General features: G+C 39.7%; 1 protein-coding gene across 1 annotated transcript in view; it reads left to right on the top strand.

The window, feature by feature from the left end:
- The first annotated feature begins 6793 nt into the window (after positions 1-6793).
- LOC122744182 (signal-regulatory protein beta-1-like) overlaps positions 6794-13084 on the top strand; it is a 32393-nt gene continuing 26102 nt past the window's right edge. Inside the window, exon 1 of the mRNA XM_043989594.1 lies at positions 6794-6866. Within this exon, the coding sequence (XP_043845529.1) occupies positions 6794-6866 (73 nt within the window). The remainder of the gene's footprint in view (positions 6867-13084) is intronic.

Here is a 13084-nt window from a genome sequence, read left to right as displayed (position 1 = left end):
TTCTTTTTTTTCTTGTTCTCATTCTTTTCCTTGTACTTATTCTTGTCTCTTCAACCTAGATGTTGATTTTCCTGCTTCCCTTCTTGTTCTTCTTCCCTTTCTCTTTTTTTTTTTCTATTCTCCTGGTTCTTGTTCTTCTCGTTCTTGTCATCTTTCCCTTATTCTTCTTGTTCTCTTTGTTCTTTCTTATCATCTCCATCATCTGACAGTGGAAGATGTGTAAACATTTTTCAGATATCTAAGGAGACACGATGTGTTATTGCAATAATAGCCTACATCTAGGGAAGTGTATAGCATATATGGAAGCATATACGGGGATTTTTTCTTAAGAAGTACATTGATAGCTTGTTCAATTTCTTTTTCTAAAATTGGGCTATGTAAGTAATTTCTTCTTTTGTTAATCTGGATAATTTATATTTTTGTAGATATTCATCCATTTCATTTAGATTGTCAAATTTATTGGCATATAATTGGGCAAAATAGTTCCTAACTATTGTCTTACTTTCCTCTTCACTGAAGGTGAGTTCACCCCCTTTTATTTTTTGATACTAGTAATTTCGTTTTCTTTCCTTTTTTAGATTAGATTAACTGTTTTATCTATTTTATTGGTTTTTTCATAAAGCCAACTTCTAAGTTTTATTTATTAGTTCAATGTTTTTCTTTTAATTTTATTAATCTCTCCTTTGATTTTCAGGATTCCTAATTTGGTATATGATTGGGGATTTTTAATTTGTTCACTTTTTTTTAGGCAATTGGGGTTAAGTGACTTGCCCAGGGTCACACAGCTAGTAAGTGTTAAGTGTCTGAGGCTGGATTTGAACTCAGGTCCTCCTGGATCCAGGGCCAGTGCTCTATCCACTGTGCCACCTAGCTGCCCCTAATTTGTTCATTTTCTACTTTTTTTTAGTTGCATTCCCAATTCATTGACCTGCTTTTTCTCTATTTTATTGATGTAAACAGTTAGGAATATAAATTTTCCCCTAAGTACCACTTTGGCTGCATTCCATGAATTTTTATATGTTGTCTCATTGTTGTCACTTTCTTTAATGAAATTATTGATTATTTCTATGATTTGTTCTTTGACCCACATGTTCTTTAGGATCACATTATGTAATTTCTGATTAAAGTTTAATCTCTCTTTCAATTATCCATTATTGAATGTTATTTTATTGCATTATGATCTAAAAAGGATCTTTAATATTTCTGCTTTTCTGCATTTTGTTGTGGGGTTTTTATGTCCTAATACATAGTCATTTTTTGCATAGGTACCATGTACCACTGAGAAGAAAGTATATTCCTTTCTATTGCATTCAATTTTCTTGAGATCTATCATATCTAACTTTTCCAGAATTTTATTCACTTCCTTAACTTCTTTCTTGTTTCTTTTTGGTTACACTTATTCAATTCTGAGAAGGGAAAGTTAAGATCCCTGACTTGTATAGTTTTATTATCTGTTTTCTCCTGTAAATAATTCAACTTCTCCTTCACAAACTGAGATTATATACTATTTGGTGCATATATGTTAAGTATTGATATTACTTCATTGTCTACGGTGCCTTTCAATAAGATATAGTGTCTTTATCTCTTTTAATTAGATCTATTTTTGCTTTTACTTAGTCAGAAATCATGATTGCTACCCCTGCTTTCTTTGCTTCAGCTGAAACATAATAGATTCTGTTCTAGCCCCTTGCCTTAACCCTGTGTGTATCTCTCTGCTTCAGATGTGTTTCTTGTAAACAACATATTGTAAGATTTTGATTTTTAATTCTTTCTGCTATCTACTTCCTTTTAATGGATGAGTTCATCCTATTCACATTTATAGTTATGATAACTAATTGTATCTTTCCTTCCATGCTATCTTTCACTTCTTTTATCCCCTTCTCTCTCATCCCCCACCCTTTCCCTCCTCACAAGTGTTTTACTTCTGATCACCACCTTCCCCAATATCCCTTCCCTTTTATCAGTCCCCCCTCTCTCTTCTATTATCCTCATCCCCTTTTTACGTCCTTGTAGGGTAAGATAGATGTCTCTATCCAACTGAGTGTATATGTTATTCTCCTTTTCTTGGTTTCACAGTCTTAGCTCAGGCTCTCCACCATGCATTATTCCCTGAATCTAGAGTTATTATTGCTTTCTCCTTCCTCAAAGCTACCTGGAGCACTTTGATCTCTGATGACACCAGGATCACCATCAGAGTGACTGTGACATCCATGTCTATGAGTAGTCATCTATTCAAACCCATATCTCAAGACACCCCCCGCCCAAACCTGTAGCTCTCATTTATGGCAGACAAGATGACACATTAAATTAAAATGAATAGTATCTACTTAGAACATAACAACTAAGTCAATAGCAAGGAAAGTTATGCAAAGGATACAATTTCCCACATATTCTCATGCATGCATGGGGAGAGGGATTATGTTCCATTGGGAACATGACTTATTCTCTATTGCAGATTCATTTTTTAACTCTAACATTTTATGTTTTAACTGTAGTGGGGAACAATAATTTCTTTCTCATGCAATGGTGTACCCAGGATGTGTCTGGTCTCCCCTTAATCCTTGATGTTTTATGACAAAGGCTGAAATCATTTTATAATCCCATTCAATTGCCATAGAGAAAATCAGAATAGACACAGAGATATCTAGGGAGAAATTAGGCTAATTTCTCCATTTCCTAGACCTTCAGGATCTGATGGAATAGGTAGAAAATGCAGGGTCAAGATACTGAGGGAGAGAGGAAATCAAATATACCATGAACCTGTTATGAAATTGGAGAGAAATGACTTATGAGGTACCAGAGAAAGATGGTTCATTTCTGTTCCTGGGAGTCTCCTGTATAAAGTCAGTTTCTGTTGAAATTTCATAACAAAAAGACTTTAAAAACAAATCTGGGCCTCAAGTTATAATGCAGGGATCCACAGTCAGGTAGAGATGTCCAACAACTAGCTATAATCATATGGAATTGGAATTTAAGAGAAATATTAGCAGCAGTGCGTTGTAAATGACTAAAAGTCAAAAGAGAAGAGAAGGCGTAATTTGGGTTGGTTTGGGGCTCCAGTGAATAGAGATGACTAGGCTAATGAAAGAAGATAGATGCTGGATAATGACATCCCTTTTTGAGGAAGGGATAAAGCGTGAGAGATGGGTAGGTGATGTAATGGACAGAGCACTAGGCCTCAATTCAGAAAGACTCATCTTCCCATGTTCAAATCTGGCCTCAGACACTTCCTAGCTGTGTGACCCTGAGCAAAGTCAGTTAACCCCTTTTGCCTCAGTTCTTCATCTGTAAGATGATCTGGAGAAAGAAATGACAAACTACACCAGTATCTTTGCCAAGAAAAACCCCAGATGGGGTCATGAAGAGTAGTATGATACTTGTATTACAGGTATTAAAGTGTGAGAGATTCTGAAGCTAGAGCTACAGAAAATTGTATTGCCAACATGGAGAATCATGGTGAAGGATAATGGGATGCCAGCAATGACAAATCTCTGCCTTCTTTCCCCTTCAATATCTCTTGACACCTCTTCCCAAGGTCACCTTCTCTGACCAGAATCAAAATTCACAGTCCTGGATTCACAGGGAAAAGGCACAGAGTGAGAGGCTGCAATGTATATTGGAACTTTCATTGAGTGCCTTTGGATGTAGAGGATTTGAACTCCAATCCTCACTCTGCTATTAAGTATCTATTTTATTTTGCACTAGTTGATTTAACCCCTCTGAGCCTTTGTTTCTTCCATTGAAGTGATTGGATGCCCTAGTCTCTGAATTCCTTTATAGTTAAAAAATCTTTTATCCTTCCTGCTTTCAGGAAAAGGGAGAAGAATGGGATTCATTCAATCAAGGTGACTTCAGTTTATTCACACTGGGCAATGAGTTGCTACTATTGTTGTTCATTTTTCATTTTCAAAGATGACCAAGGGGATGTCTTGACTTCCTTGTGAACTGGATTTAACTGAGGCAGAGTTGCACAAGATCATCAGCCTCATTCTCGTTCAGAGTCATGGAAGTCCAGTGGAAAACAAAAGTCAGGACGACCATCAATGCCCTGGGATGCAGTGGGTGACCTTGATATTATTGATGTCTGACCAAGCTCTAAATGCTCCACAGCACTTGCATCAGCTGCTTTTATAGTTGTTGGAATAAATTATTTTTATCCACCTATTCCAAGTGGGGGAAGTCTGCACATGCTTCACAATGATAGACATGCCCTAACTCAACAATAGGTTTGAGGCCTGTTGGTTACCACTGTAATGATTGGGATGATGCCACCTACTGGAGACTTACTATAGGAAAGCTCCACCATGAGGAGAATGCCTCAGAGGGCAAGGCCATGCGGCTTTTCCTTGGCGTCAGGAAGTAACATTTGCGCACGGGTACTGTCCACCAAGGCTACCAGCCAATCAACTTGAAGAGCCTCCCATTTTCTGGGAGGGGACAGGAAGGAGGAAGGAGGGCCTGCGTGGAGAGGTCTATCTCTTTTTGGTTCCTGACTTGATGGTGGTGGTGGCGGCAGAAGACTTCACAGGAAATTTGAGGAAAGATAGGAATGCCAGGTTGTTGAAATTCCATTCTCAATCTTTCTCTTTCTATCTTTCAATAAACCTTTAAAAACCTAAACTCGTTTCATCAGTGATTTTAGTCAGTTTCCTCCAAAACTGGGGGAACAGATTAGAACCCACATTTAGAATCTTAAATTACACACCACCAAACTATTTTAATCAATCTGACCAAGATAGTTTAACAGGTCCTTGACTGTTGCACATTCTATAGCTCCTTGAATACTCATGTTAGAGATTTATGGAGTTTCAGGGAGAACTACCACGTCTGGTATGAGGGTTTACTGAGTCCTTTTCATCCACCTTTGTTGTCCCCCTCTCAGAAAACTCTTACCTGTAACTACCGTAACAGGAGTAGATATATTCCTCAAGCTCTGGGAGCCCTGAGATCCCTCAATTCTCACTCTTATTTTCCCTACATTAATCAGTGAACAGCCAAGCTTTGATGAAAGAGACTACTTCATTCTCTTGTCCCTAAACTCTGCAATGTAACCAGGTGATGAAATATCAGACTTCCTCTCTTTGCAGTCACTTATGTGGCCACCACTCAAAGATATCATGGGAACATTACTCAGGTCAGTTAGACTTCCCTCCTATATCCAGTCTCTCTTCTCAGCAGTGAAGACTCTCACCCTCACCCCAACCCCCAACTACTTGTCTTGAGGACACCAGAACTCCTTCAAAGAAGAAGGATGACACAATCCCTTCTCTCAAGAAGTTTACCAATAAGCACAAGACAAAGGAGAAGTAAGGACACAGTGCTCCAAAAAAAAAAAAAAATGGGTGGGAGGCTTTCCAGTTTTCTGCATAGAATCAAGTTTAATGAATTTCTGGGCCTTTGTTTTCCTAAATCTCTGAGCTGTAGGTCTCTGTTCACCTCCTTGTTAGGCTCCACTTTCTTGATGACCGTCATTTAGTGACTGCTGGTTGTCTCCTCTTCTCCATGGTTCCCTTCTTCTCTCTCCACAGTGTATCCTAGATTCCTGGGTCACAGCCCTCTCATGTGGATGGGGAGAGGAGCCAGCTCGAGATGTCTACATCCTTTTTTTACCCTCAACCTATTACATCTTTGCCATTTAACTCTAGGCAATGAATCTTGGTAGAGACCAGATGGTGGTTGTTCATTCAATTCAATTTAACAGATAATTTTTCTCTACCTACTTTATGTAATATATCCTGAGCATATGAAGATAAAAATAGTGACAATTTTTATCCTGAAGGAGTTTTCAGTCTTCTATATTATGATATATACGCAACTAACAAACTACATGGGGCAACTAGGTTGCTCAGTGGATAGAGTGCAGGGCCAGGAGTCAGGAAGACCTAAGTTCACATCCAGCCTTAGACACTTGCTAGCTGAGTCACCCTGGGCTACTCAACTCTGTTTGCCTCAGGTTCATTATCCATAAAATGAACTAAAGAAGTAAATGGCAAACTACTCTAGTATCTTTGCAAAGAAAACTCCAAATTGAGTCATAAAGAAGGGTAAGACATGAATAAAATGACAGAACAACAAAAACATACTAGAAAAAAAAATACTAGAAGAAGTGTGTGATAGAGACAAATAAGAGATTCAGATTGAAGTCTAAGAGAATTTGATAGGAATCTCTTTTAGATAAAGATAAGAGAACAGGACACTGTTTAGCAATATTTCATAGAAAAAGTACACCTTGAATTTAGCCATAAAAGACGAAAAGGATTTCAAATTCAGAAATGAGAAGGCAGGAGCGTCATGTGCATGTACACAGAGGCAAGAGATGCTAGGATGAGCTTACGAATTAGGATGTCTGGGCTTTTCTGAGCTATTGAATGTACAAAGGAGCATTTTATATATAATATAATTTTATAATGTAGGGAGAATAGATTGGAGTCAGGCTGTAGATGCCTTTAAATGTCTAGTTAAAGAGTAAAGTGTTTCCTCCCTATGCAATAGGGAGCCACTGCATGATTTTTTTAAAATGGAGTGACGTATCTGATTGTATAAAAATAGTACTATTATTACTATTCCCAGCAAGATCTGAAACAAGGTGTCTGAAAGAATTTGAACTGAAATCCCTTCCACTTCCTATTTTTCAGTCAAGAAGAGGTTCCCTTTAACCCCAGATGGTTACTCAGCTAGCAAAGGGATATGTGATTGACTTCAATTTTTCCCTGCAAAAGATCCACTGACCATTCTATAAATCCAGGTCAACAAAGAGTCAGATATAGAGAGGAAGCACCAAAGACCCATCCAAATGTCCAAACTTCTCTACCTACTTGGTTCTTCTCTGCCTTGTTTGCTGCTGATTCTGCTACTTGGCCTCTCTGGTGAGTGGGGAACTCTGGGGCAGAAGAGGGAAGAATCCAGAGGTTCATGATATATCTGGACAGATAATTATGGACTGGTAGGGTGGTTGTCTGGGCATGGTGTCACCCAAAGGCCCTGCAGGGCCAGTCAAGTGCTGAAAAGGACTAGAAAATATTTGTTACCATAGTTTACATATAATTCTGCTTTCTCTAGAATGTTACTCTTTATAGAATAGTTATGTCTCAGGAGCACAGAAAAATGGAAAACCCAGGTATTATTGTCTCTATTTTTCAGATAGGGAAAATGGGACTTAGAAAAGTTGGATTTATAATTACATAGATAGAAAGTGACATAGCTGGCATTCAAAACCTAGTCTTCTTGACCCAAGTTTAAAGGTCATTCTGATGTAATAAGATTGTCAGTAGTTCTGCACCTTTCCATTGGTTACTGGGAAACCTTTGAATATTCTGTATCAAAAGAGGAATAGGCAGAAAGCGAGCTATAGTGGCAAGAGTTGTGCAGTTAGTGTCAGAAGGTCTAGGATTTACCTCCCACTCTGCTACTAACTTGAGGTGTTACTTTATGTGAGTCACTGACTCTCTGGACCTCAATTTTCTCAACTGTAAAATGAGAGCATAGAATTAGACCATATTAATATATTACCAACACTTGATATGTCTAAAGGGCTTTATAATTTAAAATATTTCAACACAGAATAGCTCTATGAAGTAGGTAGTACAAATATGATCATTTCCATTTAACCAATGAGGAAACAAAGATTCATAGATGTTAAAGTATTTGCCTGATGTCATATAACTCTTACAGCAACAAACATTTATTTTATTTTCCATTTACATGTAAGGGTAGTTTTCAACATTCATTTTCATAAGATTTAGAGTTCCAAATTTTTCTCCCTCCCTTTCCTCCCCCCTCCACAAGATCGCAATCAGGTTATATATGTACAATCCACAAGTGTTCTTTTTATCAGTTCTTTCTATAGGGGTGCATACTAAGCTTCTTCATTAGTTCCTTGGGTTTGTCTTGGACCATTGCACTGCTGAGAGTAGTTAAGTCATTCACAATTGCTCATTGAACAATACTGCTGTCACTATGCACAATGTCCTCCCAGCTCTGCTCACTTCACTATACATCGATGTTCATTAGTCTTTCAAGGTTTTTCAGGGATCATCCTGTTTGTCATTTCCTGTAGCACAAGACCATTCCACTACAATCATATAACACAGCTTTTTCCATCATTCCTCAATTGATAGACATTTCCTTGATTCTCAATTCTTAGCCTCCACAAAGTGTTGCTATAACTATTTTTTGTACAATTTTCCCCCTTTTCTCTTTTTCATGATTACTATTGTTAACTGTTTCCCTTCCATCCTATTCCCTTCCCCATGATATTTATTCTATTATCCATCTTCTTTCATCCTATCACTCTTCAAAAGGGATTTGCTTCTGTCTGTCCCCTCCCTCACTCTGCCCTTCCTTCTTTTGCCCCTCTCTCTTTATCCCCTTCCCCTCCTATTTTCCTGCAGGGTTAGAGAGATCACTCCACCCAATTGAGTGTGTACATTATTCCCTCCTTGAGCCAATTCTAATGGGATTGAGGTCTTGGAGCCAATTCTGATGAGTGTTAGGCTCATTTACTGCCCAGATTAAATAGATTACTCCACCCAGTTGGGTGTGTGTGTTAGTCCCTCCTTGAGGCAGCTCTGATGAGTTTAAGGTCTTTGAGCCTTTTCTGATGAGTGTTTAATTCATTTACTGCCCTGCTCCTCTCCCATCTCTTCCCCAACTCCATAAGCCTTTTCCTGTTACTTTCATGTAGGGTTTCAATTCTGCCCTTCCCCCTCCCCCAGTGAATTCCCTTCACTCCTCAATTTAACCCTAAAGATGTTATCATCTAGCTAAGTGACACAGTGGACAAAGAATCACCTCTGGACCCAGGGGGTTCCCAGCCAAAACCTGGCCTCAGACACAAGAAAGTCTCCCACTGTACGACCCCAGGTATGTCCCCCAGCTCCAATTTTTTATGGTTCTCTAGGGTCTTGTATTTGAAAGTCAAATTTGCCATTCAGTTCAGGTCTTTTCATCACAAATATCTGAAAGTCTTCTTTTTCATTAAAGTCCCATTTCTTCCGCTGAAAGATAATGCTTAGTTTTCCTGGGTAGGTGACTCTTGGTTGTAATCCCATTTCCTTTGCCCTTTGGAATATCATATTCCATGCCCTCTGGTCCTTTAATGTAGAAGCTGCTAGATCTTGTGCTATCCTGACTGGGGCTCCACAGTACTTGAATTCTTTCTTTTTGGCAGCTTGCAGTATTTTCTCCTTGACCTGAGAGCTCTGGAATTTGGCTATAATATTCCTAGGAGTTTTCTTTTTGGGATTTCTTTCTGGAGGTGATTGGTGGATTCTTTCAATTTCTATTTTAGCCTCTTCTTCTAGAATTTCAGGGCAATTTTCTCTGAGAATATCTTGGAAGATGGTGTCTAAGCTCTTTCCTTGATCATGGTTTTCAGGTAGACCAATAATTTTCAAATTATCTCTCCTGGACCTATTTTCCAGGTCAGTAGTTTTCCCCAGAAGATATTTCACATTGCCCTCTATTTTTTTATTCATTTAGATTTGCTTTATTATCCCCATTTTACAGTTGAGGAAATAGAGGTAGACAGAGGTCAAGTGCTTTATTGTGTCTTGGTTTCTCATAAAGTCACTGGCTTCCATTTGTTCAATCCTCATTCTTAGGCAATTATTTTCATCAGAGAGCTTTTGTATCTCCTTTTCCATTTGGCCAATTTGACTTTTCAAGCTGTTGACTTTTTTCTCATGTCTTTCCTGCATCACCCTCATTTCTCTTTCCATTTTTTCCTCTACCTCTCTAACTTTAACTTCAAAGTCCTTTTTGAGCACCTTTATGTCCTGAGACCAATTTGTATTTTTCTTGGAAGCTTTAGATATAGGGGCCCTGATGTTGACATCTTCCTCTGAGGGTGCCCCTTGGTCTTCCTTGCTACTGAAGAAACTTTCTATGGTCCTCACCTTTCTCTGTTGGCTCATATCGCCTTTCTTTTATTAGACTTTTATCTCCTTAAAGTGGGGCACTGTTCTCAGGCTGCAGTATCCCAAGCTTCAGAACTCCCAGGTGGTATGATTTAAGGAGAATCAGGTTCTTCCCTTGCACAGCCTGTTCCCTGGTCCTTAGATGACCCCAGACCAACTTGCTAATCAACCAGTTTTGTGTGTTGTGGTTGTTAGCTCCAATGAGCCTGTGCCCTTCCCCCACCTGGGCCACTTCTACTCGAGCCTACCACCTGGTTCTCAGTAGGGGTGTAAAATCCAAGTTCTGCCTTAGCACCAGCATAGACCCCTGTAGTCTCCCCCCTGCCCAGGGCTCAGCCCTCTCACCAGACTGTGAGCTTAGTTCCAAACAACACTGGTGCTTCAGCTGATTCATCGGCTCTGGGGGTCTGCTTCTCTGGTGAGGCCTTCCTGGGACTGGATCTGTATCAGGGTGACTGTGGGGTTGGGCTCAATTCCTGTATCAGCACAGAAGCTCCCTCCTTCTGACCTCCCAAGCCATTCTTGGTTAGAAGATGATTTCAGCACATTCTTCTGTGAGTTTTGCTGCTCCAGGCATTTTCCTATGGCGTTATTTGAATTTTTTTGGAGCGATCATGTCATGAGTTCAGGAGCTCACTTGTCATATAACTCTTAAGTGGTAGAGCTGAAACTTGAACCGCAGCTCTCTGACCTGGTTTGTAAGGATATTTCCAATTCAATTATCTTGGTATTTCTTAACTATCTATTATATGTAAAGTCCTGGGCTAGGTACCAGAGAGGCAAAGATGTAAAACAACTTGGTCCCTCTGCCCTAGAAAGCTAAGAATATATTGGAGGAGGAATATGATGTAGACACAAATAACAAAAAGTTGAATGTGATTGGGGCAGAAGGCATCTAGGTCAAGTGTCCTGGGGATGTAAAAGGGAGACTTTCCAGTTCTGAGTCTTGGCTCAGGCTGAATGACCATCCCAGTGTGAGATTTAAAATTGGATATTAGATCATAAATCTCCCCTACTTAACCTTTCCCTTAATTTATCTCCCAGACTAGTAAATGGAAGAAGCTTCTGGTTTTCTAGTTAGAGCTTTTATTGTATGGTAGTTACAAGGTGATGTTGATTAGAAGGATAGGAAAGTAGAAATACAATACAAATCGTCTTAAGTCTAGGCTTAGTCTATATTCCGTATAAAACTCACCAAAAGCCGAAGGCCACCTTTGGGAAGAGAGAGAGACCGTGTCAAGCGCGTGCTGCTGCTAACTGCGAGCCGGGCCCAGTCGAACTCTCGTCAGCATCAGCCTGTGCAGCGCAGTCAGGAGATCAGCGGAGCAGGAAAAAAAAAAAGGCCCCACTTCCGTTCTCTCCTTGCCTTTTAAGCTCGTACCCCGGAAGTCGAGTGCTCAGCAGGCAATCTGGCATGTGTCGCAGGCGGACTGGTGTGTGTAGCTCATGCTGTTGGTCTCCTCCCCAAAAGGGTGGTCCTAAAAAAAAACTGGCATCTCTCCATTATCTAACCTACTGTTAAAACTTTTTACCACACCAGAGTCCCAGGTTCCAATATCCCTTTTCTCTTGTAACTTCTAGCTTTTCATAATTTCTCATTTACTAGTTTCTAATGTCTCCTTTAATGTACTATTTTCTTTCCCCTTTTTCCTTGACTTCTGGGTTCTATGCCTCTCAGCTTGGGCCTAGTTCTCATGGCCTAAAAGCTCTCCCTCTTTCCTTCTCCTTAGACACCACAAAAAGCTGTTATAAATATTTTTGTACAAATAGGTCTCTTTCCAAATGAGTATAGTTATGTAAAGTGTTTTGGAAATCTTTAAGTGCTATGTAAAAGCATGTATGTATTACTGTTGTGATTATTATTATTATTAATAATAATATGCGATCAAACCTGTACTTTAAAAGATGACAAATGATACAGCCCTTATTTTCAAAAAGCTTACATTCTACTAGAAAGAAAATGTCACCTATCTACATGTGTATAAAAAAGGTATACTATGTAAGAACAATCTCCTTGATAGAAATTATTGCACTTTTATCTTTCTATCCCCAGTATAATAGATGCTCAAAAATGCTAGATGAATGGATGGATGAATGGATGGATGGATGGATGGATGGATGGATGGATGGATGGATGGATGGATGGATAGATGGATGGATAGATGGATGGATGGATGGACGGACGGACGGACGGACGGACGGACGGATGGATGGATGGATGGATGGATGGATGGATGGATGGATGGATGGATGGATGCAAAGGGAGGTTCAAACAAAGTAGTCCAGGAAAATATGAAGAAGGGCAGATTGTTTTCAGGTGAAGGGTCTGAGAAGGGTTCATGAAAGATGCATTAGCTGTGTTGAACCATATAGAAAGAGAAAAACTTCAGCATGTTTAGAAGTAGAAGAAATATGTTCCAGGCATTGGGATAGTGGATGGTGGAAGATGCATGGACTGAAGGGTGGCAGAAAAAGATCAGAAAATAGCTAGAAGATAGAAATACGAAGCTGAATAATGTGAACTCAGAGTGGAGTAATTAGAAACACACTGTGGAGGCCTTCAAGTGGCAGAAGGGGATGGGCTGAAGAGGGTCTATTCTATGTTTGAGGAAACAGGGAGGCACATCACAGCTTTGATCAGAGGAACGTCTCAATCTCACCACAGTCTTTTCATGACCAACATCATATCTCTACTAACTCAATATTTCATCCTAACCAACCGGAGGACCTTGGGTAAGTAATGACACTTCTCTAGACCTCAGTTTCTCATGCATAATAGGGAAGTAGAGGACTGGACTAAATGATCATTAAATTTCCTTCCAGCTCAAAATTCTGTGATAGCCAAAGACGGAAACCAAGTGAACATTGCATGTTCATTATGGTGCTCACTCCCATCCACTTAGATCCTCCCAAATCTCCCTGAAAGGCAGCTCGTGTTTCAGAGGTAGAGCACTGAGCCTGGAGTCAGGAAGACCTGAGTTAAAATCTTACCTCAAGACAGTTCCTAGCTTGGTGACCCTGGGCAAGTCACTTAACCCCAATTGCCTTAAAAAACAACAACATCCAGAACCATCTCCAGTTGTCCTGATACATATCTTGCCACTGGGCCCAGGTGGATCTGGAGGAGAGAGTGTGCTTCATGACCCTGCACAGCCCTACCTCATTTA

This window comes from Dromiciops gliroides, chromosome 2 (genome assembly GCF_019393635.1).
Source record: "Dromiciops gliroides isolate mDroGli1 chromosome 2, mDroGli1.pri, whole genome shotgun sequence".
Taxonomy (NCBI): Eukaryota; Metazoa; Chordata; class Mammalia; order Microbiotheria; family Microbiotheriidae; genus Dromiciops; species Dromiciops gliroides.
Note: the sequence above shows the minus strand (reverse complement) of the source record. Positions and strands in the feature narration are given on the sequence as shown.